The sequence below is a fragment of the Salvelinus fontinalis genome, chromosome 40 (genome assembly GCF_029448725.1).
Source record: "Salvelinus fontinalis isolate EN_2023a chromosome 40, ASM2944872v1, whole genome shotgun sequence".
NCBI lineage: Eukaryota > Metazoa > Chordata > Actinopteri > Salmoniformes > Salmonidae > Salvelinus > Salvelinus fontinalis.
This window is the reverse complement of record NC_074704.1, coordinates 20,774,349-20,800,406: the sequence shown is the minus strand read 5'-3', so window position 1 is coordinate 20,800,406 and position 26,058 is coordinate 20,774,349. Positions and strand designations below refer to the sequence as shown.

The following is a 26,058-nucleotide window of genomic DNA, read 5'->3' as shown; positions in this document are numbered from 1 at the left end:
ATGGTCAGTGCGCCATATCAGAAGAACGGATCTGGTGGAATCTGTAGATGTGCTCAAGACCAAACAAACTGTACAGACTGTTACACTCCTCAAGGTAGAGATGGATGTTGATGATACACTATACTGTACTTACTGGACTGCAATTGAGAATGGTGGTTACTTTAATTAACAAAATTAATAATTATAAGAACATCTAACACGGTAACCATGGCTAATCGAGTATTAAAATATTGCTGAAATGTCAACAAGATCTTGAAAATGAGAAACACTAGTTGATTCTGCAAATCTGCCTTTTCCCTTTCAACAGTTACTGACAAAATCAAGTACATTGGACTGTCTATGGCTGGACAATCTACTTCTCCGCCAACGTTCACTGTAAGATAACCACTAAACATTTAATTTGATCATGTTCTTGTTTTCAAATAGTCCATGTGAGTATGTGTAATACATGTGTTTGGTTGTGTTTACATAAACAATCCAATCAGATCAGCTCTGAAAAATGATCTGATGTGATTGGTCAAAATACCAATTAGTGGGAAAAAGATCAGAATTGGGCTTCCTGTGTAAACCTAAATGACTTGTTTCACTTGAGTCATAAAACAATAGCTCAGCAAATGATCATGGCAAATTCCTGTAACTCTCTCTTTTGAAGACATCTGAGGTCCACCCATTATTTTATCCCATTTACAATGACGTATTCTCCTCATTCAGGCCTGCAGCCCTGGCCTGGCACACGAGTGCGATGGGAACTCCTATCTGAACAGTATCTGTTATCAGTTCAACAGCCAGCTCCAGATCACCTCGAACTTCACACCTGCCTTCCAAGGTATAACGGTGAAACTTGAAGACAATTGTCGATAATAATAACATAACCCAAGGGTTTTAGGTATACATTGACTGTTTATTCATGTCATGCTAAATTACATTAGGATTAGGTCACAAAATATGAATTGTGAATGATAAGATCTGGATTCCTGAATATGTGAAGAATGTTGTGAGTGTTATACATCATATACATTTATGTAATTCACTTTCTCTTCCAGAATGTACTAAGAAAATAGTGGACCTCGTTTTCCTCTTTGACGGATCAGGAAGCATGACATCGACAGAATTTGATAAGAACAAAGGTTTCATAAACAACATCATGACAACCCTAAAAAACTCCTCAATCAAGGTAAACTTCCCTTTTAAAGTTCATAACTTAAATCGTGCTCGTGAGGTTGCTGAACATACATCTGTTTATCTACACTCTTAGAAGTAAAGGTGCCTAGAAGAAGCTTTTGGGTTGCCACAACGGCAGAACCTTTCCAGTTCAAACAGGTTCCTTGAGGAACCCCTCTGAAAAGGGTCTTCAAGGAACCCCTGTGTAAAGGTTCAAACCGGAACCTTTTTGTGATGGGACGGGTTACATTTTGAACCTTTTTAATAATATATTGTAGAGGTGGAAGCCTATCAGATTGGAGGAGTGGCTTATTGGTGGAGTAGCTTTCAGATGGTTCTTTTTGGCCAATGGTTAGCGTAAATGTCATTCCTGTTCATCATGTTAAGTTTGTACACTGCATTAAAAAATCTTGAATATGTATGCATATTATTTATTCTAATACAATATGAATAATATTAGCATTTCTGTTTACATATAGTAATACAGTGGTAACTATTCTAACTTTGGGATTTGCGTAGGCTCTTGAGGAATTCATATGCCTCTGTAAGCCTCATTGAAGCTACAAAACGGTCAGTGTTCAATCTTAACATGTGATAACAATACAACAGATCAGATGAACAGGATTGACATTCACTCTAAAGGGTGACCCAAAAAATATCTACGTTAATGCCAAACACCTACTAAGCCGCACCTCCACTCCAGGGTTCCTCCAGGAGCACAATGCTACATTGAACCATTAAAGGTTCCTCCAAGAATCCCTCAACTAACCGAAGCTGCAAATATGAACCATCGACTAGCAATGGTTCCCTGAGGAACTCCAGGGATTCCTTGAAGATCTTCAGGGTTCCTCGAGTCACCACTAATTCTAAGAGTATATGTGCAATACCCAGGTTGCTGCATGGAAAGTATGGTATGAAATCAATATTAGTAATCTTTTCCTCTTTTGTAAACGACAGTTCGCAGCGGTTCAGTTCTCATCAAACACCAGGACAGTTTTCAACTTCAAAGACTACCAAGAGGGGAGAGCCTTTACTAAACTTTGGGAAGAAAAGCACATGGCTGATCTAACCAACACACATCAGGCAATAGACTTTGTCTTGTAGGTCACAGTTGATCATTATTAATCAGTTTTACTGTCAAAGTTCTGACCGAATACTCAGAGTCTGATCAAAGGGGATTGTGGTGTAAGAAAGATAGCTTGATCTGTTGTTTGTATCTAATTCAGGAAAAACGTTTTTGAAAACCAAGCTGCCGGCGCCACCGCAGATGCAACTAAAGTGCTGGTCGTAATAACAGATGGAGATCCCAGTGATACTGATAGAAGGTTTAACTCTATCAAAAGAAGTGATGAGAAAAACATCATCCGCTTCATCATCGGGGTAAGTCCTTAAAAAGGGATCCTGCATAACCCCAACACCACACAATTGTATGACTTACGTGCATTCGGAAAGTATTCAGACCCCTTGACTTTTCCACATTTTGTTACATCACAGCCTCATTCTAAAATGTATTAAATCATTTTACTCCCTCATGAATATACACACAATACGCCATAATGACAAAACAAGAACAGATTATACATTTTTTTGGCATTTTTTTTTTTTAATATCACATTTACATAAGTATTCAGACCCTTTACTCAGTACTTTGTTGAAGCACCTTTGGCAGCGATTACAGTATCGAGTCTTCTTGGGTATGATGCTACAAGCTCGGCACACCTGTGTTGGGGAGTTTCCCCCATTCTTCTCTGCAGATCCTCTCAAGCTCTGCCAGTTTGGATGGGAAGCGTCACTTTACAGCTATTTTCAGGTCTCTCCAGAGATGTTCGATCAGGTTCAAGTCCGGGCTCTGGCTGGGCCACTCAAGGACATTCAGAGACTTGTCCCGAAGCCACTCCTGCATTGTCTTGGCTGTGTGCTTAGGGTCGTTGTCCTGTTGGAAGGTGAACCTTCACCCCAGTCTGAGGTCCTGAGCATTCTGAAGCAGGTTTTCATGATGGATCTCTCTGTACTTTGTTCCGTTAATCTTTCCCTCGATCCTGACTAGTCTCCCAGTCCCTGCCGCTGAAAGAAAAATCCCACAGCATGATGGTGCCACCACCGTGCTTCACCGTAGGGTGCCAGGTTTCCTCCAGACGTGACGCTTGGCATTCAGACCAAAGAGTTCAATCTTGGACCAAGGCCCTTCTCCCCCGATTGTTCAGTTTGGCCAGGAGGCTAGCTCTTGGAATAGTCTTGGTGGTTCCAAACTTCTTCCATTTAAGAATGATAGAGGCCACTGTGTTCTTGGGGATCTTAAATGCTGCAGCAATTTTTTGGTTATCTTCCCCAGATCTGTGCCTCGACACAATTCTGTCTTGGAGCTCTACGAACAATTCCTTCAACCTCATGGCTTGGTTTTTGCTCTAAAATCACTGTCAACTGTGGGACCTTATATAGACAGGTTTGTGCCTTTCCAAAACATGTCCAATCAATAGAATTTACCACAGGTGGACTCTAATCAAGTTGTAGAAACATCTCAAGGATGATCAATGGAAAAGGGATGCACCTGCTCTCAATTTCGAGTCTCATAGCAAAGGGTCTGAATATTTATATAAATACGGTATGTCTGTTTATTAATTTTAATAAATTTGCACAAAAAAATCCAACAGTTTTTTCTTTGTCATTATGGGGTATTGTGTGTATATTTATGAGAAAAAAAATATTTAATCAATTTTACAATAAGGCTGTAACGTAACAAAATGTGGAAAAAGTCAAGGGATCTGAGTACTTTCTGAACGCACTTTAATTCCATTACAACTATTTAATTCCCATAACTACAGCTGGCTGATCACTAGTAAAACCATGTTGACTAGAAGGTATGCTCTCCTATTTGAAACTACCAAACGCCAATATACTTGCATCTCTGTGAACTTCAAGTGAAATGGTTTGGAAGGTTTCAGGGATGGAAGGTTTCTCTGTAGTCCGACGTATCCCACAACAATTTACGGTGAATGGAGAAGATTGAAATAGTGCTCGTTTTCTATTTAACTGCCTTGTTCATCCTCATGCTGGTTAGGTAATGCTAAAGCAGCAGTATTTGATCTTCTCCATTTACCCTTGTGGGATAATTAGGAGAACAGCAACACCTTCCATCCCTGGATTGAGGTACATTTTCAAATCGGTTCAACTTGAAATTCAGAGTGTCACGTTCCTGACCGGTTTTCTGTTATTTTGTATGTGTTTGACGGTCAGGGCGTGAGTTTGGGTGGGTAGTCTATGTTATGTGTTTCTATGTTTGTATAAGGGTGACCTGATATGGCTCTCAATTAGAGGCAGGTGGTTTTCATTTCCTCTGATTGAGAGCCATATTAAGGTAGGTGTTTTCACACTGTTTGTTTGTGGGTGGTTGTCTCCTGTGTCAGTGTTTGTCGCGCCACACGGGACTGTCTCGGTTTATGTAGTCTGTTCCTGTTCGTGAGTTCTTCGTGTATTTATGTAAGTTCCATGTCCAGGTCTGTCTACTCCGTTTTGTTATTTTGTTAATTATTCAAGTGTATTTCGTTTCGTGTTTTTTCGTCTTGTTCATTAAAATCATGTCATTTCACAACGCTGCGTTTTGGTCGAATCCCTGCTCCTCCTCTTCGGATGAAGAGGAGGAGGAAAGCCGTTACACAGAGGTGCAAATATATTGGCAAATGGTTGTTTCTCCTCCTAAAAATGTATCTGTTCCCACTCCCATCAATACCTCCACAACTGCTAGTACATTTACAAATGCTTTTTAATCCTCTACTAATGATCCTGTTCTATCATCACACAATGACCACAAATCAACTGTCTGCCTTGGATAAATGACCACACTATTGCCTTAAAAAGTGTACTAGGAATGCAGACGGAAATGGAAGGCCTACAAACGTCAAGTATTCTATGAGATACTGAAGGATCTGATGAAAAATTACACTGTTGTGGTTAAATATACAAGAGCAAACTACTTCTCTACCCTGATCTCTGAGAACTCCCACAACTCAAAAATGATGTAAAAAAAAAGCATGATGTTGGTGCCCCCCATAACAGGGACAGATTTCTGCAAACGGTTTTTACGATTCTTTACAGAATTGTAAAAAAGTTGCCCTCGACTGGTGCAGGTCATATCTATACGGCAGACGTTTCTCAGTGAGCATGGGTGCTTCAGTATCGACCCCAGCACCTATTCACTATGGCATCCCTCGGGGGTCAATTCTGGGCTCCATTTTTTTCCCCTTGTACATGCTTCCCTTTGGTGACATCATCTGCATTCAGTTTCACATTCAGTTTCACTGCTTTGCAGAGACCGTTATTTAAATAATCAGACCCAGGGTTCTACTAAGCTAACATATGTAATTGTTTTAAGATGGTCATACCATGGATTATTTAGCTATTTGATTTTGCTTTAGCTATTTTTCCTTTAGCTATCCCAAAAAATAAAAATAAAACAATTTGATAAAATATTGAATTTGGCCTTTACTACTATAGACCATAGAAACAGTTTGAATAACACATTCATGAATTGCAAAAAAAAATCTGTCAAAAAATAAATCCTAAGGAATAAGGATTTGAAGTGTCTGTCCTATATCTAGGAGATATAACAAAGCTCAGGATATATTGTTGTTTCTTGGACACATATTTAACCCCTTATATTTTTGTTGGCACAAAACTACCTCCATACTTCCATTCATTTGTATGGGTTTTCTTCATCGTGTTCATGAGAGTCTCATCTTTCCATAGAGTGGTCATAAAGCACCTCATCCCAGCTGCCCACTGCACTGAGGCTAGGAAACATTGTCACCACCGATAAATCTACGATAATGGAGAATTTCAATAAGCATTTTTTCCACAGCTGGCCATGCTTTCCACCTGGCTACCCCTACCCCGGTCAGCAGCTCTGCACCCCCCACAGCAACTTGCCTAAGCCTCCCCCATTTCTCCTTCACCCAAATCCAGATATCTGATGTTCTGAAAGAGCTGCAAAATCTGGACCCTACAAATCAGCTGGGCTAGACAATCTGGACCCTCTCTTTCTAAAATGATCTGCTGTAATTGTTGCAATCCCTATTACTAGCCTGTTCAACCTCTCTTTTGTATCGTCTGAGATCCCTAAAGATTGGAAAGCTGCCACGGTCATCCCCCTCTTCAAAGAGGGAGACACTCTAGATCCAAACTGTTACAGACATATATCTATCCTACCCTGCCTTTCTAAAGTCTTCGAAAGCCAAGTTAAACAGATCACCGACCATTTCGAATCTCACGTACCTTCTCCGCTATGCAATCTGGTTTCCGGGCTGGTCATGGGTGCACCTCAGCCACGCTCAAGGTCCTAAACGATATCATAACCGCCATCGATAAAAGACAATACTGTGCAGCCGTCTTCATCGACCTGGCCAAGGCTTTCGACTCTGTCAATCACCACATTCTTATCAGCAGACTCAACAGCCTTGGTTTCTCAAATGACTGTCTCACCTGGTTCACCAACTACTTCTCAGATAGAATTCAGTGTGTCAAATTGGAGGGCCTGTTGTCCGGACCTCTGGCAGTCTCTATAGCGGTGCCACAGGGTTCAATTCACGGGCCGACTCTTTTCTCTGTATACATCAATGATGTCGCTCTTGCTGCTGGTGATTCTCTGATCCACCTCTACGCAGAAGACACCATTCTGTATACTTCTGGCCCTTCTTTGGACACTGTGTTAACAAACCTCCAGATGAGCTTCAATGCAATACAGCACTCCTTCCGTGGCCTCCAACTGCTCTTAAATGCAAGTAAAACTAAATGCATGCTCTTCAACCATTCGCTGCCCGCACCCGACTGCCCGTCTAGCATCCCTACTCTGGACGCTTCTGACTTAGAATATGTGAAGAACTACAAATACCTAGGTGTCTGGGTAGACTGTAAACTCTCCTTCCAGACTCACATTAAGCATCTCCAATCCAAAATTAAATCTAGAATTGGCTTTCTATTTCACAACAAAGCATCCTTCACTCATGCTGCCAAACATACCCTCGTAAAAATGACTATCCTACCGATCCTTGACTTTGGCGATGTAATTTACAAAATAGCCTCCAACACTCTACTCAGGAAATTGCATGTAGTCTATCACAATGCCATCTGTTTTGTCTCTGAAGCCCCATATACTACCCACCACTACGACCTGTATGCTCTTGTTGGCTGGCCCTCGCTTCATATTCTTCGTCAAACCCACTGGATCTATAAGTCTTTGCTAGGTAAAGCCCCGCCTTATCTCAGCTCACTGGTCACCATTGCAACACCCACCCGTAGCACACGCTTCAGCAGGTATATTTCACTGGTCATCCCCAAAGCCAACTCCTACTTTGGCCGCCTTTCCTTCCAGTTCTCTGCTGCCAGTGACTGGATCGAATTGCAAAAATCACTGAAGCTGGAGTCTTATATCTTCCTCATTAACTTTAAGCATCAGCTGTCAGAGTAGCTTACCGATCATTGCACCGATCATTGCACCTGTACACAGCCCATCTTTCCCATGCTTGTTCAATGAAGCATAAACAATTAATGAACATGCACCTGTGGAACGGTCGTTAAGACGCTTACAGACGGTAGGCAATTAAGGTCACAGTTATGAAAACTTAGGACACTAAAGAGGCCTTTCTACTGACTCTGAAAAGCACCAAAAGAAAGATTCCCAAGGTCCCTGCTCATCTGCGTCAACGTGCCTTAGGCATGCTGCAAGAAGGCATGAGGACTGCAGATGTGGCCAGGGCAATAAATTACAATGTCCGTACTGTGAAACACCTAAGACAGCGCTACAGGGAGACAGGACGGACAGCTGATCGTCCTCGCAGTGGCAGACCACGTATAACACCACCTGCACAGGATCGGTACATCCGAACATCACACATGCGGGACAGGTACAGGATGGCAACAACAACTGCCCGAGTTACACCAGCAACGCACCATCCTTCCATCAGTTCTCAGACTGTCCGCAATAGGCTAAGAGAGGCTGGACTGAGGGCTTGTAGGCCTGTTGTAAGGCAGTTCCTCACCAGACATCACCGGCAACACCGTCGCTGGACCAGACAGGACTGGCATGAAGTGCTCTTCACTGACAAGTCGCAGTTTTGTCTCACCAGGGATGATGGTCGGATTCCTGGGACCTGTTGGATCGGAGGGTGAGGACTAGGGCCATTCCCCCCAGAAATGTCCGGGAACTTTGAGGTGCCTTGGTGGAAGTGTGGGGTAACATCTCACAGCAAGAACTGGAGAATCTGGTGCAGTCCATGAGGAAGAAATGTACTGCAGTACTTAATGCAGCTGGTGGCCACACCAGATACTGACTGTTACCTTAATTTTGACCCCCCCTTTGTTCAGGGACACATTATTCAATTTCTGTTAGTCACATGTCTGTGGAACTTGTTCAGTTTATGTCTCAGTTGTTGAATCTTGTTATCTTCATACAAATATTTGCAAATGTTAAGTTTGCTGAAAATAAACGCAGTTGACAGTGAGAGGACGTTTCTTTTCGAACGCTATAGACGTTTTCGCGAGACAACCGATTTTCGGGATCTCTCATGGTCTGACAAACACAACTGTGGTCCCGCCACCGTCCACTGCAGAAGCGGAAGGCAGACATTGGCGGATACGGTGGATTGTGACGCACGCAGCCCACGCAAAAAACAGATCTCTATCTTAAATTGACGGATTTTGATGGGGACTTTTTTATTATGTTACTTAGATTGACACACGGGTCAGTCAATAGATAAGCTGAATACACTTTTATAAAGAAGCTTTTAACGTATGATTTTAATTAGCTTTCTTTGTTCATTCTTCTTCCTTCTGTCTTTGTTTGTTTGTTAGTACTTTTATTTCATGATCTGAAGCACTTTGTTACTTGTATTGAAAAGCTCAAAAACATATAGTTATTATTATTATTACTAGTCTCAAGGGTCCAGTCCAATTTCCCAATTACGATGTGGATGTTTAAATATCATTCATATTGAAAAGGAAATTAGACTTCACTATAATTCCACAAGCATTTCGCTACACCACAAGCATTTCGCTACACCACAAGCATTTCGCTACACCACAAGCATTTCGCTACACCACAAGCATTTCGCTACACCACAAGCATTTCGCTACACCACAAGCATTTCGCTACACCCGCAATATAATCTGCTATTCACGTGTATGTGACCAGTATAATTTGATTTGATTTGATATTTCTTGGCAGGTCAAGATGCAGAATTTGACGAAACTCAAGTCCCTGGCATCAGAGCCAAAACAGAACAACACTTTCCTCATCCAGGACTACAACGGACTAAAAGGAATCCTAGACAACTTTCAAAAAAAGATCTTCAATATTGAAGGTACGACTCCAGATTCAGTTGAAATGTCTTAGTACTACTTACTTATTTTTCAGCAAAGTCCCTGTCAACTGAGAGTTGTTATTCATCAAAAAAAAAAACTGAAGTGGAAATACTGGTCACTTCCTGAAATATACTGGTATTTATTTCTGGTGATAACACCTTCCTCAAAACATTCCACAGTAAAAGTATTAATATATCGCTAGTTATATCACTGTCCGTATGTTCTAGGTTCCAAGACTGCTCTGGCTGGAAACTTGACTAAGGAGATGTCTCAGAGTGGGTTCAGCGCTGTCTACGTTGATAAGGTGAGATATCGCGATAGTATGTCCAGTATGTTTTATCATCATCTTAACATTTTTTATAAATGTACTGACCACCATTACAACTAGTTTATGGATGCACTATATAGATAATTAATGCTTATTAATGAAAAATCTTACCCATTGTTTTATTTCCTCTACAGGACACCTTGGTTCTGGGCTCAGTGGGATCAAACAACTGGCGTGGGTCCCTCTTAGAGACTGAGGGCCTGAGATCAGAGGAACGGGAAATCCAGGACCCCACATTGGACAAAGATTCCTATATGGGTAATGGAACATTAAGCTCAAAAAAAGATATTGCTCAAAAAAACCTATTTTCAAGGCTCTGTTAGTTCAGATGTTTCAGAGAAGGGAGTGTAGTTACACTGTACCTACAATTCTTTATTGTTCCTATAGGATACTCTGTAGCTGTTGGGAAGAAGAATGAGAACCTTCTATATTTTACTGGAGCACCAAGATCTGAACACATGGGACAGATCCTACTTTTCAACAAGGTCAACAACAACTGGACTGTGGCACAAAGATTGTCTGGGGAACAGGTTGGTAACATTAGCTATTTCTGCAAGCAGTGTGGTATTTCAATCAAGTTTTACAATAGGGACAGCATGAAACCAGATTTTGGGGTTACTTCAAAGGTTGAATCACTCCTCCGATAGTAAAGAGGAACACATGATGTCACTTTGTATGTTAAATTATGAGTTCCATTCCAAACCAGAGGGCTTCTTAAAACTTTTCAAAACTATTTTTATATGAATGTAAGTTTTGATTTTCTCAGATGGGCTCCTACTTCGGGGCAGAGCTGTGTTCTGTGGACATAGACTCAGACGGCAACTTAGATTTCCTCCTGGTGGGGGCACCAATGTTTCACCAACCTCCGAGAGGGGGCAGAATCTACGTCTACACACTGACTGATGAGGTGGGCTGAACTATGAACCTCTGAACAACAGATTCAAATGCTGCAATTTGTGGTTGAATATGTTCATCAGGGTTAGTGATCTGTGATCTGGAAGCCGATGTATATTCATTTGGATATAAATATCCATTATCTTTAATAATAATGCACAAAAAGACAATGTAATATGGATTTATCTTCATGTGATCTCTCCTTTCTTAGCTGGAACTGAGGATGGAGATGAATGTTTCAGGGCTGTCTCAGGGTAGATTCGGCTCCTCCATCTGCTCTCTCACAGACCTGAATGGAGATGGGCTGACGGATGTAGCTGTGGGCGCTCCACTTGAGGACGATCACAGGGGGGCCGTGTACATCTACCTGGGTGAAAAGCTAAAGGGGATCCGCCCTGAATTCAGCCAGGTGAGACAGACGAAGATGGAAATCGTTAAAAGAAGCCCTTCATTATCAAATAAAACAGACATCCCTCCTGGGATATCAATATCAATGGCTTTTCATTAAATGTTTGTCTTCTTACTGCAGCGCATCTCAGCTGTGAGGATGAGATCTAAGATCCAGTTCTTTGGCCAGACGATTGATGGGAAGATGGACCTGGGTGAGGATGGACTGACTGACATCGTAGTAGGAGCGCGTGGCGCAGTTGTCGTCTTGAGGTACGAGTCCAAAAAAGGATAAGAAAAGACAGCTGGTTTAAAAGGACAGTTGTTTAACCAGTAAAAATATCCCACTAGGGTGCGATCTGTACTGAATGGGGGCTGCGCTCAATGAGGTGAGGGCGGTGCTACCCAACATCGTACAATGTAGGCTAACATCCCAATCTTTATGATCGCTCACAGGTCCAGACCGGTCCTCAGCGTCTCTGCTCATCTCCAGTTCCATCCCTCGGGGATCAGCACTGATAACTTTGACTGTCTGGCAAAAGAGATCATTTCCCCCGTGGTCACTTTAACAGCCTGCTTTAACATGGCAGAGGCAACAAAGAGTAAAGCTGGTAAGAACTCTCAGAACTTTATGATCTGAAACTACATACACTACATGACCGAAAATATCTGCTCGTCGAACATCTCATTCCAAATTCATGGGCATTAATAGGGAGTTGGTCCCCCCTTTGCTGCTACAGCCTCCAAGTCCCTTGGGAAGGCTTTCCACTAGTTATTGGAACATTGCTGCGGGGACTTGCTTCCATTCAGCAACAAGCATTAGTGAGGACGGGCATTGATGGGCGATTAGTCCTGGCTTGCAGTCGGCATTCCAATTCATCCCAAAGGTGTTCGACGGGGTTGAGGTCAGGGTTCTGTGTAGGCCAGTCAAGTTCTTCCACACTGATCTCAACAAACCATTTCTGTATGGACCTCACTTTGTGCACGGGGGCATTGTCATGCTGAAACAGGAAAGGGCCTTCCACAAACTGTTGCCAAAAAGTTGGAAGCACAGATTCGTCTAGAATGTCATTGTATTCTGTAGTGTTAAGATTTTCCTGCACTGGAACTAAGGGGCCTAGCCCGAACCATGAAAACTGCCCCAGACCATTATTTCTCCTCCACCAAACTTTACAGTTGGCACTATGCACTGGGACCGGTAGCGTTCTCCTGGCATCCTCCAAATCCATATTCGTTCGTCGGACTGCCAGATGGTGAAGCGTGATTCATTACTCCAGAGAACGCGTTTCCACTGCTCCAGAGTCCAATGGCGGCAAGCTTTACACCACCCCAGCCAACGCTTGGCATCGGGCATGGAGATCTTAGGCTTGTGTGTGGCTGCTCGGCCATGGAAACCCATTTCATGAAGCTCCCAACGAACAGTTATTGTGCTGACGTTGCTTCCAGAGGATGTTTGGAACTTGGTAGTGAGTGTTGCAACAGAGGACAGATGTGTTTTACGCATTTCAGCACTCGGCGGTGCCGTTCTGTGAGCTTCTTTGGCCTACCACTTCGTGGCTGAGCCGTTGTTGCACCTAGACATTTCCACTTCACAACAGCACTTACAGTTGAAGTGCAGCTCTAGCAGGGCAGACATTTTAGGAACTGACTTGTTAGAAAGGTGGCATCCTATGACAGTGGTACGTTGAAAGTCACTGAGCTCTTCCGTCTCTTCTTCTACTTCCAATGTTTGTCTGTGGAGATTGCATAGCCAAATCTACAACTTTGAAGGGGTGTCCACATACTTTTGTATATATAGTGTAATTGTGGCCTTGATGGTCTAGGTCGGAGCCTCGGTGCATAGCTAAATCACTGACAACAATAAGTGGATCTTGGTCTCTTCCCAGTCTGAAGACCGATGGAGGCTGCTGACGGGGGGACGGTTCATAATAATGTCTGGAAAGGAGCAAATGGAATGGCATCAAACACATGGAAACCATGTTTGATACCATTCCACTCCAGCCATTACCACAAGCTTGTCCTCCCCAATTAAGGTGCCAAAGGTTGTTCCTTGGTGTGGATCTGGGACTCGAGAGTTCAGGTCTTGACTCCATCTCTGCTTTCTACTTCAATGCTGTCCGTCAGCAGGCAACCATGAGGTTCAGAACTTCTATCCCTGATAAGGAAGCCATTTCAGACTCTTGTGTACCTTTCCAGGGGCACTGAGTGCAGGGATGAACGTCTCCTACTCGCTGGATGTGGATCCACTGAGACAGAGGAGCCGAGCATTTTACAGCGACACGAACAAAGGGGCCAGAAGACTTCTCTCTACTGTGGAGCTGAGAAAGGAGCGGACCTGCTTCAACCACTCACTCTACATGCCAGTAGGATCAATGAGAAACTGTAGCTATGCAACAATACAACAACCATAATGTCTCTCGTAAAGAGGGGATTTAATGAATAACATTACGTTGTTAGGTTGTTGAATTATTATTGAATTATTGTGTATTGATCTTATTCAGTGATGAGAAGAATGAGGGTTTTTCAGGACTATGGATAGGGAAATGAATGCCACATTTTTTTTTCTTCCCAGCAATGCGTGATCGACACATTATCGCCCATAATCATCCAACTTCATTTTTCTCAATCTGAAAGCCAACAAGAGGGTCGTACTGCCATTCTGAATACTGACAGTCCTACACAGGCTGTGGTCGAGGTACGAGGAAACATTCTGGGTCTGACTAAAACCCGTTCACTTACAATGATCAACAGTGCAAGCAATGACTGTGGACTGAGTACTGTAATTTAGCCAAAGACCTGTGAAAACAAGTAATCTAAACACATTCACAGCTGTCTTGAATTCGTCATAGGTGCCCTTTGAAAAGAACTGCAAAGAAAATGAAGCCTGTTTGGCAGAGCTTGAGGTGGACTTCAACTTTATGTAAGTATCTGATAAACATAGAGGTAACTTGTTTGTGGCTATAATAATTACTGACTGCTCAAGTATGTTTTCTGACTCTACAGTCTCGTCTCTCTTATCAGCACATCGACTTTATTAGTGGTGGACCAGAGTTTCTTCAACGTGACTATAAGACTGTCCAATCACGGGGATGACTCCTACAACACCAGTCTAACTCTCCTCTACCCTCCTGGCCTCTCATTCTCCATGATGCATCTTCTGAAGGTAATACCGACACCCCTCCATCTATTGTGTAATTCACTCTGATGTTTTGTTCTTGCTCTCATCTAAACCAGTGTTATTCAAACCTGGAGACCCAAAACACGTTCAGCCAATCAAGGGTTAGGTGATTAGTTTAATCAGGGGTGATCCTCCTGGGCTGGAACAGATCTACCCCTTCTCAGACTTGCTTTCAATGAGAATGACAGATCTATAACTCCCATTTGTATGTGAATTTGGTCGGGTTGCCCAAAAATGTACATATAGCGATTTATGCGTAGTGCACCTTTAAGTGTTGAATTGATTAGTTCCGTAAAGTGGTTCATTTTTAACATGCTTGTTTATTTTAGACTGTCAGGGACTGAATTATTTACACACTTGACATATTGTCTGTATTCCATAGTCCACAAGGAGAACGGTGTTCAGCTGTGGTGGTCTGGAAGGTGAAATGAACAGAACTACATGCAGTGTCAGCATACCTGTCTACCGTAGTAAAACTACAGTGAGTGATTACTTAGATATACCAGTAAATAATGCTGTGAATCCACTGGTAAAGCTTTTAAAATGTTCTTAAATGATTAAGACTCAGAGCTAAAAGCAGTAACTCAATGTCTAATTGAGTGACAGCTTTGAAATGAGCGATACAGTGCATTCAGAAAGTATTGTGACCCCTTGACTTTTTGCAATTGTTGTTGTGTTAGAGCCTGAATTTAATACCCCGTAATGTCAAAGTGGAATTATGATTGACATTTGTACAAATTAAAAATGAAAAGCTGAAATGTCCAGACTCAAAATGTTTAACCCCGTTGTTATAGCAAGCCTAAATAAGTTCAGAAATAAGAATGTGCTTAATAAGTCACATAAATTGCATGGACTCACTGTGTGCAATGATGAGTAGAGAGCAGAGCATTACTTTATTCATCTCAACTTGGGAAATTGTTTTATCACAGCATGCATCAATGACTTAAAATGACAGGACACGCAACAATGACCAACATGATAAAAACCAAACATTAAGACAAAAAGGCACATACACCATAGTATCCCTAAAATAATAATCTGATTTAATTGCTGTTTTTTTTTAATCCTACTTTGGGAAAGACAAAACCAAGCAACAACATTTACCAATAGAAAAACCTCATAACAAGTTAATCAATTACTCATTAAAAAGCTTCATGGCTGTCGGTAAAAATGACCATCTAACCTCTCTGTGGAACATCTGGGCAGGCTTAACCTGCTACTGAAGCTGCTCCTGTGTTGCATTCGAGCCCTGGTGTCATTGTCCACGATCATGTGCAGCTTTTTTATGAACATGTCTTGCATTGATTCCAGGCTGCTGCCAATTGTAGTACTGTTAATGATTTATCAAGCTTGCATAAAAGTCCTCCTTAGGTAAATTCCCTTTCCAGCACACAATGGCATAGGTCGCTACACTCGCCACGACATTGCTATGGAACATACAAAGCATTTTGTCACATACTTTAAAAGATCAAAGCTTCCTTATTAAAGTACATTCTGGATTGGGCTTTTGTCGCCACTGAAAATCCTCCTTCCAGTTCAGTTTGTTGTCGACTGTTACACCTAAGTACTTATAAGAGTCAACAGTGCCAATCTCTTCAACAGTGGCTCAGTTCATTGTTGTGTGAGAAGTTGAAAATATGCTGCAGTATGAAAGCCAGTTGGTTAGCACACACCTTGAGTACTCTGGTGTCAACTCCATCAGGCCCTGCTGACTTACTGGGACTGATCCTCATCAGCTGCCTCACTTGTTTCTTCGAGATGCTCATGGGCTCAGTGCTTCCCAGATCAGAGTCTAGCACCTGCACTATCTGATGTTGCTCTGCTGACAAATCGTACTTTTAAAAAAAATGTTTTTATATTTTTTATCCCATTTTCTCCCCAATTTTCGTGGTATCCAATCGCTAGTAATTACTACCTTGTCTCATCGCTACAACTCCCGTACGGGCTCGGGAGAGACGAAGGTCGAAAGCCATGCGTCCTCCGAAGCACAACCCAACTAGCCGTACTGCTTCTTAACACAGCGCGCCTCCAACCCGGAAGCCAGCCGCACCAATGTGTCGGAGGAAACACCGTGTACCTGGCCCCCTTGGTTAGCACGCACTGCGCCCGGCCCGCCACAGGAGTCGCTGGAGCGCGATGAGACAAGGATATCCCTACCGGCCAAACCCTCCCTACCCCGGACGACGCTATGCCAATTGTGCGTCGCCCCACGGACCTCCCGGTCGCGGCCGGCTGCGACAGAGCCTGGGCGCGAACCCAGAGACTCTGGTGGCGCAGTTAGCACTGCGATGCAGTGCCCTAGACCACTGCTCCACCCGGGAGGACAAATCGTACTTATCGAATCTGGTAAAAAACAAACCAAAAAAAACTCTCGGTTTTCTTCCTGCCGTACTAGATATCCTGCATGTTTTTTGCTTGCAGCTTACGGTCTAACGTCAGTATGTATTCATATTTTGCTTGGCACAATATTGTCAGTAGAGAAGTTCACATAGTCCGTTTTGCATTCAGAGACCCTTAAATTCCTCCTCCCAGTCGTCTATAAATAGATTCCAATCTGTACCTTCAAAGCAGCTCTGTAGCGCCTCTCCAGTTTCAGGTGTCCATTCGTGAATCACCGCCTGAGTGACATGTTACCTCTGGACCAGTGGGCGGTACTTTGGTAGCAGCTGGACGAGGCCGTTAGATTGTCCAGTGGAGGCAGAGCAGTCTAGCAGTAGGCATCTTTCACATTGGCGTAGAGAATGTCAATGGTCTAGTCCAGACGAGTTTGAACTTTAACATACTGTTAAGGTAGGAAGTGTTGCGGACAGCAACCATTGGTTGGAATCTCCAGAGATAACCGAGTAGGGTGATCGATTGAGTAGGTAATGTGGTGACTTCGTGGATAGTGTCTGTGGCCAGTTAAGAATTTGCAGACGGCGGGATGTAGACAATCACTATCACGCTAGAGAACTCTTGGTAAATAGTAGGGTCGGCAGCCCACTGCTAACACCTCCACGTGAGGGGAACAGACCCTCTTCACTGTGACGCCATTGATTGTTCACATACAGACGCCTCCCCCCTACTTGACCCCGAAAGTTCCGAGCTCCTGTCAGCTCGGATGATCGTGAAACCAACCACCTCCACATGGGAATCAGGTATGACCTCCGTTAGCCAAGTTTCCGTGCACCATACCAGACTTGTTTGCTGATGTAATCTCATATACTAAGTTGTTGCCGATAGCACCTCCGTCTTGATTACAAGCAAGTGGACATTTCCCATGATAAAGGATGGGAGATTGAGCTTCTTTCCTCCCTTGTTTTGTAGTCATATGCCTCCCCCGCTTCCCCTTTTCCTTGGTTTCATCTCAGGCGGCAGCTCTAGTAGGCCAACTTTACTTGGCTGTAGGGCATGAGGTTCATTCTGGCTGTACGTTACCAAGGTCTCTGCACTAGCAGAGTGTTTGGTGCACTCCACAGTATCTCAACTCAGTGAGGCTAGTAGTAGAATAAACAAATACTTCCAGTACTCCATCTTCTTCGTGCCATCAGTACAACCACGCAAGACAATAAAATAATTTGCTCACTAAAACAGGGTTAGAGCCTCGGACGCTATTGTTTAACATTAATTTTGAATGACTACCTCGTCTCTGAACCCCACACACAAAATTATCTGTAAGGTCCCTCAGTCGAGCAGTGAACTTTAAACACAGATCCAACCACAAAGACTAGGGAGGTTTTACAATGCCTCACAAAGAAGGGTGCTCATTGGTAAACGGGAAAAAATATATTGAATATCCCTTTGAGCATGGTGAAGTTATTCATTACACTTTGGATGGTGTATCAATATACCCAGTAACTACAAAGATACAGGCGGCCTTCCTTACTCAGTTACCAGAGAGGAAGGAAACCGCTCAGGGATTTCACCATGAGGCCAATGGTGACTTTAAAACAGTTAGAGTTTAATGGCTCTGATAGGAGAAAATTGAGGATGGATCTACAACATTGTAGTTACTCCACAATAGTAACCCAATTGACAGTGAAAAGAATGTAGAATGGCGCTGGAGAGGATGGCTGATGTTCTACGTGCTCCTAACCAACTGTGCTATTCAGTTAGTTTTTTTGCGTTGTTTGTAACTTTTTAAAAACTTATTTTGTACATAATGTTACTGCTCAAGACCGAAAATAACTTCTGTACATCAGAACAGCGATTACACACCAAGAACTAGAAGAAGCTTTTTCCTTTAACGAGTCCGACGTGAAGGATATAGTGCTTTCCCGGGAACAGGCCCACATCCCTGTCATTTGCGTGAAGAAGAGACAGAGGAAAAGGGGGCGGAGGTCGGGCTGCCTTTGGAGAATTCGTAGGCGAGCGACTACACCCCCACTGCCATCTGTTCTATTAGCCAACGTGCAATCATTGGAAAATAAAATCGATGACCTACGAGCAAGATTAAACTACCAACGGGACATGACAAACTAATATCTTACGTTTCACCGAGTCGTGGCTAAACGACGACATGAATAACATACAGCTGGTGGGTATACACTATTGTCAGGATAGAACAGCAGCCTCTGGTAAGACAAGCGGTGTTGGTCTATGTATATTTGTAAACAAAAGCTGGTGCACGATATCTAAGAAATCCACGATATTTAAGGAAGTCTCAAGGTCTCATGATAAGCTGTCAATCTACCTAGAGAGTTCCTGTATTTTTTGTAGCTGTCTACATACCACCACAGACTGATGCTGGCACTAAGACCGCACTCAATGAGCTATATACCGTCTTAAGCAAACAGGAAAACGCTCATCCTACGGCGGCGCACCTAGTGGCCGAGGACTTTAATGCAGGGAAACTTCATTTCCAACAGCATGTTAAGAGGGGGGGGGGGGACAAACTCTATACCACCTTTACTCCACACACAGAGACTCATACAAAGCTCACCCCCGCACTCCATTTGGCAAATCTGACCATAATTCCAACAAAAATTAAAGCAAGAAGCACCAGTGACTCGGTCAATAAAAAAAAAGTGCTCAGATGAAGCAGATGCAAAGCTACAGGACTGTTTTGCTAGTACAGACTGGAATATGTTCCGGGATTCTTCCGATGGCATTGAGTATATCACATCAGTCACTGGCTTCATCAATAAGTGCATCGATGACTGCAGGTTTCAAGGAGTAATACTGTAACCCGGAAGATTAGAAGAAATCCCGCTATGCCCTTCAACGAACCATCAAATAGGAAAAGCATCAATACAGGACTACGATTAAAGTGTACTACACCGGCTCTGACACTCGTCAGATGTGGCAGGGATGGCAAAGTATTACAGACTACAAAGGGAAGCACAGCCGAGAGCTGCCCAGTGACACGAGCCTACCAGACGAGCTAAATTACTTATATGCTTGCTTCGAGGCACGTAACAGTGAAACATGCATGAACGCATCAGTTGTTCTGGACGACTGTGTGATCACGCTCTCCGCAGCCGATGTGAGTAAGACCTTTAAACAGGTCAACATTCACAAGGCCGCAGGGCCAGATGGATTACCAGGACGTGTACTCTGAGCATGCGATGACCAACTGGCAAGTGTCTTCACTGACATTTTTAACCTGTCCCTGACTGAGTCTGTAACACCAACATGTTTCAAGCAGACCACCATAGTCCCTGTGCCTAAGAACACTAAAGATAACCTGCCTAAATGACTACAGGCCCGTAGCACAAATGTCTGTAGCCATGAAGTGCTTTGAAAGGCTGGTCATGGCTCACATCAACACCATTACCCCAGAAACCCTAGACCCACTCCAATTTGCATACCGCCCCAACAGATCCACAGATGATGCAATCTCTATTGCACTCCACATTGCCCTTTCCCACCTGGACAAAAGGAACACCTATGTGAGAATGCTATTCATTGACTACAGCTCAGCGTTCAACACCATAGTGCCCTCAAAGCTCATCACTTAGCTAAGGACCCTGGGACTAAACACCTCCCTCTGCAACTGGATCCTGGACTTCCTGACGGGCCACCCTTAGGTGGTAAGGGCAGGTAACATCTGCCACGCTGATCCTCAACACATGGGCCCCTCAGTGGTGTGTGCTCAGTCCCCTCCTGTACTCCCTGTTCACTCATAAGTGCACGGTCAGGCACAACTCCAACACCATCATTACGTTTGCTAATAACACAACAGTGGTAGGCCTGATCACCAACAACGACGAGACAGCCTATAGTGAGGGGGTCAGAGACCTGGCAGTGTGGTGCCAGGACAATAACCTCTCCCTCAATGTGATCAAAACTAAGGAGATGATTGTGGACTACAGGAAAAAGGAGGACCCAGCACACCCCCATTCTCATCGATGGGGCTGTAGTGGAGCAGGTTGAGAGCTTCAAGTTCCTTGGTGTCCACATCAACAAACTAACATGGTCCGAGAGGCACGAAAAAAACCTATTCCCCCTCAGGAGACTGAAAAGATTTGGCACTAAAGTAATACTGCAAAAACTGTGGCAAAGAAATTAACTTTTTGTCCTGAATACCAAGTGCTATGTTTGGGGCAAATCCAATACAACACATTACTGAGGACCACTCTCCATATTTTCAAGCATAGTGGTGACTGCATCATATTAAGGGTATATTTGTAAATCGTTAACTAGGGAGTTTTTCAGGATAAAAAAATAAACAGAATGGAGCTAAGCACAGGCAAAATCCTATATCCATGGTTGTCTGCTTTTAACCAGACACTGATGAATTCACCTGTCAGCAGGACAATAACCTAAAACACAAGGCCAAATCTACACTGGAGTTGTTTACCAAGAAGACCGTGAATGTTCCAAAGTGAGTTACCGTTTTCACTTAAATCTACGTGAAAATCTATGGCAAGACCTGAAAGTGGTCAACAATCAATGACAGAGCTTGAAGAATTTTAAAAATAAAAAAAATGTTGCACAATCCAGGTGTGGAAAGCGCTTCGACTTACTAGAAAGACTCACAGAAGTAGTCTCTGCTAAAGGTGCTTTTACAAACTATTGACTCAAGGGTGTGAATACTTATGTAAATGAGCTTTCATTTTCAATAAATTTGCTAAAATAATATAAAAAACATGTTTTTACTATGTCATTATGGGGTATTGTATGTAGATGTTTTTTTATTTCATCCATTTTGAATTCAGGCTGTAACAAAATGTGGAATAAGTCAACAGGTATGAATACTTTCTGAAGGAATGCCTTCCACTTTTTTTCCACTTCCAGTTATGATAAATCTCAAATCAAGTCTGACTTTGTCAACTATGCCATTTTCATTTCCAGGCCGTGTTCACCAGTAAATTCCATATTTTGAATACATATGACTGGAACGACACAATGGAAATGACCGTCATTGGCCTGAGGTAGAAAATCTGCTTCCACAACGTGAATGTGTGAGAGAATCAGTCCAAGAAAATCCAATTTCCCCATGCAGTCAAAGTATTGAACATACATTGCTTAAAACTATTTTTAGACAACCTCAATACCTTCTACTCAATTAGCTGAAGGACTTCATAGCATTCCATTTATGTACACAAAACATGCTTTTGCGTTTGCTTTATTTACAGCGACAATGGAAACTCAACCAATACTTCCCTTACCAGGACCATCCCTGTTCAATTTGCAGTTGACCTGGTAGCAAAAGCGTAAGTCTTCACAAGCCTATACTTGATATGTTGTTTGAGAATGACTCCAAGTTAATTTAATAAAATCAAGGTGACATATGTTTTTGTTGTTGTTGAAGCCTTCTCCAAGACTCCACCACTTACATTAACATTACTCTGGAGGACACATCACCTAAAAGACTGGTGAATGTATATGAGGTAAACAATCAGCTGCTATTGCTGTGACTGGTCTTGAAAGTGTGAGTCACACGATGTGAGGGAAATGTGCTAGATCTTTTTATACTCCAAAAACAAACCATTTTAATGTCTCTGTCACTCTAACCTTGATCTTTTGGGAGTTAAGGTCTATGTTTTGTTACAAATTCTGTGACAAATGCCTTTGTATGAAATCTCTATTCAAATGTTAGTATGGTTGAGTGATTAAATGTCCCACTGTTTACAGGTCCAGAACTTGGGATTTAAGTCTGTACCTGTCACAGTCACCTTCACTTTCCCAACTAAGCTTGAGCACAGATTTGAAATGAAGGACTACCAAATATCTGTCTTACAGGTAAACTGTTCACATTGCTTACGAAAATGCTGACATTTTTCTGCCATAATTTATTTCAATAAGAAGTTTCCTTTCTTTTCTTTGAAGAACCATACTCAATGTGGAAAGATGATCAATTCAACAACAGAGGTGAGTATTCAAATATGCCACTCACTCTAGACATTGTTGGTAACCTATCCAATCAGGTTACAACTCAGTATAGTAATCATGTTACTGAAACACACATGTTGCTTCTGGCTGTGTTTACAGTACTGCTCTCCAGAAAAATACTGCAAGTCCATCAAGTGTGAAAGTTTCCTTTTGGAGAAGTTTTTGACAGTTACATTTGTGCTGTCTGGAAATGTTTCCTTCAAGGACCTCGATCAACATGCAAGGGTCTGTATTAAGCCAACTTTAACAAATGATGATACAGAGTAACAACATGCTAATAATTAATGAGACTTTGGGACAGCAAACATGCCTCTTTAAATCTTTGTCATACTTATTATTCATTACCACGCTACACCATTTAAGCTAGAAACGCCATTCAAACTTTAAAACGTGCAGAGTGGTCAGGACCAGTGTGCTTACATACAACTTATTGATATATATTATACTTTTTAAACTATTGAGCTTTTTGTCCTCCATCCACTTCCATGGGATTTCTTCAACATTCAATAGGTTCCATTAATACAGACTCATGAATTCCAACATTCTAATACACAAATCAAGAGATACAGAGGTCTTAATAACCGCATCAACTTCAATCATTAACTTCCCACTGTTGAATACGCCATGCAAGAGACGCGGCAAGTAGCCTAGTCGTTTTTAAACTTTTGTAGGCTTTTTGAATGGTCTTCAATGGGCAAAATTGTTGCGCAATTTATTGCAAAAACATCATAAAGCATTCAGATTTTATGATAAAGTTGAAGCCCATGCAAAAGACCAGGAACACAGAAGTAGGACCTAGGAACGCGTCACTTGCCTGGCTTATTAACTGACAAATAAGCTACTTTCCCAACAACTTAGAGGGTATGACATCTTGGTCTACTTCTCTGCTTTTCAATTCTAAAATCAGAACAGAAATATCTTCTACCTATCACATGATGCAGCTTTGTTAGTTACTGCATTGACTAAATTCACTGTCAACTTTTACAAACTGAAAATGTGACCACTTTCTGAGCTTTTTATACCTCAACTTAGACATAACATATGGGTCTACTTCTCCGCTATTTAAATCTGAAATCAGACAGCTGTTCTAGTAACCACAACTACTTTGTCTGAACTTTTTTGAAACATCTGCCGTTTTGACCACTTTCCCAACAAGTTACGACAAAAACAGAGCTTCGTATAACTTCTCTGCTATTTAAATCAGAACACTTCTACCACAAAATACTTTAAGAACTGAAGCAAGTAACATTCTATTTAATGTAAAATGACCACCTAGTTCTACTAACAATATCTCACTCTACAGAGCTTGTCATTGCCAAAGAAATTCACTGGGGATAGAGAAACAGTCAATTTCATCAGTTTTGTCAAACTCAGCTATGACAAAAAACGATATGTCCAGACAGCGAGTGACCCAAGGGTAAGTTTCCTGTAAAAAAAACTTTCTTCAACAAAGATATAAATATTTTATTGAGCAAAGATTCCCAAAAGCATCAATTTTGTATGTATTTATTTGCTCATTAGGATAACTCTTCAAGCTTCCACCAAACACAGGTAATTCCATTTGTGGAATTAAACTGATTTACTGTATAAGATTGTTTTTAAATTGCTTGTTCCATCGTCACTCATTGTCTCAAAATGTATTCCTCCAGATTGATGTTCAGGCTGAGCTCATCATTCCTCCCCATAGAGACCTGATAATAGGTACCGGAGTTGGAGTAGGACTCTTCCTCCTGATCATCATCACAATGGCCATGTATATGGTGAGTATCAAAGCTGCGACAGAACCTTTGCTTCTGCAATGTAAAGGGCCAACCCTTTGATTGTTGAACTGTTCAACATTTCCCCCCCCCCCTTTCTACTCAGATGGGATGCTTCCAGAGAAAAAGCCTTGATAATGAAGAGAATGAAGGGGAATAGAGTGAGCAAGATGACGCTGCTAAGGCTAACAATGTCTATGCTAACGCTTTGGAGAAGCAGCCAAAGCCTGAGAGCAGAGCCAATACCTCTCCTTGTTGACATTCAGACAGTAAAAAATGGCTTCCACGCTAGCAATGAGGGGGTAAGGGGAGGGACCAAAAGAGAAACAGGATGTCAGTCAGATGCAGGCTAAAGGAGTTGTAGTCTAAGCAACAAAAAAATAAAACTCAGGCTGATTGACTTAGGAAATGTACTTGGTATTGAGACTTATGTTGCTTGCTAATGCACACTGAATACATGTAATTCAACCGCCTAAAACCTTGTTGGCCAACAGATTTTCTCATGGAGTTTTCATTCAATAGGGTTTTCAGTACATTTATCTAATGTAAATATTATCCAATATTTAATGGATTGAACTACTGAATGGCAACATTCAGGATTAATCAAACCATTATACTGAGAAGGGCATAGATTTTATAAAGGGGGCTGACTCAGATTTAGGAAAGATTTAATTACGCACACCTTTCCTACACACTTCTCATTAGTTGGTATTCAGACTTAACTTATGTAGCTGTGCAATGGGCTTTGCAGGCTTGGTTTCCTTGGGCACACCCGAATACATTTAATTACACAGCTGAAAACCTTCCCACTTGCTGGCCAACAGATTTCCTTGTGGAGTTGTCATTCAATAGGGTTCAATACATTGATCTTAAGCCATCCCTTTAAATACAGTGTTGCTTTAATTCGAATTTGTCGACAGACTAGACTACATAGAGAACGTGTACAGAATATATGGATCAATGAAAGATAGAGATGAATGTGCATATAATTAGATGGCTGTTTCAGCACCAACTGGTATATTTAGGGACATTTTTGGGTTAGAAAAGTATGACTCACAAAACAAAACAAAAACAACTGCTTTAGCGAGCCTTTAGACACATTGAATGAAAAATAGTGGTTTGTTTCATGCTGAAAGTTGTCAAAATCATTCCATGAAATTTGGGAAGGTGTATAAAAAGTGTACAATAAGTTTTGAACAACAGTCCTACCCTAATCAGGGAGCTGTATGACAACGGTCCAGCCACCGTGCGCTATGCTCGCAAATTATTGCGCAACATGTTGGCTTGGTGGGGATGGAGGCCCACTTTTTTGTTTTCTTTTCCGTCATTGTAAATAAGAATATGTTCTTAACTGACTTGCCTAGTTAAATAAAGGTTAAATAAAAAATGTATTGTGCTGGATGTTATTACTTGTGCTTTGAGATTATCAAAATGATCAATACTTTGTAGTTATGTGCCTTTTGTAATGTCATTATGGTGGCAGCCCAGGTGCAATGTATGAAATGGAAATCAGATAAAAAAAAATTAAAAGGTATTTATACCCTTTGTAACTGCAAGCCTAAATTTTCTCACATCCAATACATTTCCTAAACAAGTCACAATTTGCTGGACTCCTGATCCTCTTCCTTAAGATAAGCTGTAAGGGCCTCCCGGGTGGCACAGTGGTCTAAGGCACTGCATCGCAG

General features: G+C 42.1%; 1 protein-coding gene across 1 annotated transcript; it reads left to right on the top strand.

The window, feature by feature from the left end:
• Positions 1-25,779, top strand: LOC129839182 (integrin alpha-L-like). Its single transcript, XM_055906488.1, has 29 exons — positions 1-94; positions 308-375; positions 712-826; positions 1,044-1,174; positions 2,119-2,261; positions 2,388-2,541; positions 9,377-9,512; positions 9,741-9,817; positions 9,976-10,099; positions 10,229-10,371; positions 10,608-10,748; positions 10,947-11,144; positions 11,265-11,395; positions 11,579-11,733; positions 13,319-13,485; positions 13,695-13,817; positions 13,972-14,042; positions 14,144-14,285; positions 14,683-14,781; positions 21,576-21,655; positions 21,860-21,937; positions 22,036-22,114; positions 22,359-22,466; positions 22,554-22,595; positions 22,716-22,841; positions 23,920-24,033; positions 24,138-24,167; positions 24,266-24,376; positions 24,480-25,779. The coding sequence occupies exons 1-29, from the start codon at positions 1-3 to the stop codon at positions 24,531-24,533; spliced, it is 3,234 nt and encodes a 1,077-aa protein (XP_055762463.1). The 3' UTR covers positions 24,534-25,779.
• Positions 25,780-26,058: the final 279 nt, after the last annotated feature.

What these genes read in the sequence shown, in the direction of transcription:
- LOC129839182 (XM_055906488.1), top strand. Translation starts at nt 1, where the DNA reads ATGGTCAGTGCGCCATATCAGAAGAACGGATCTGGTGGAATCTGTAGA. An exon ending in ACCACTCACTCTACATGCCA is followed by an intron (nt 13,486 to 13,694) that starts GTAGGATCAATG and finishes TTTTCTTCCCAG; the next exon opens with CAATGCGTGATCGACACATT. An exon ending in GACTGGTGAATGTATATGAG is followed by an intron (nt 22,115 to 22,358) that starts GTAAACAATCAG and finishes CACTGTTTACAG; the next exon opens with GTCCAGAACTTGGGATTTAA.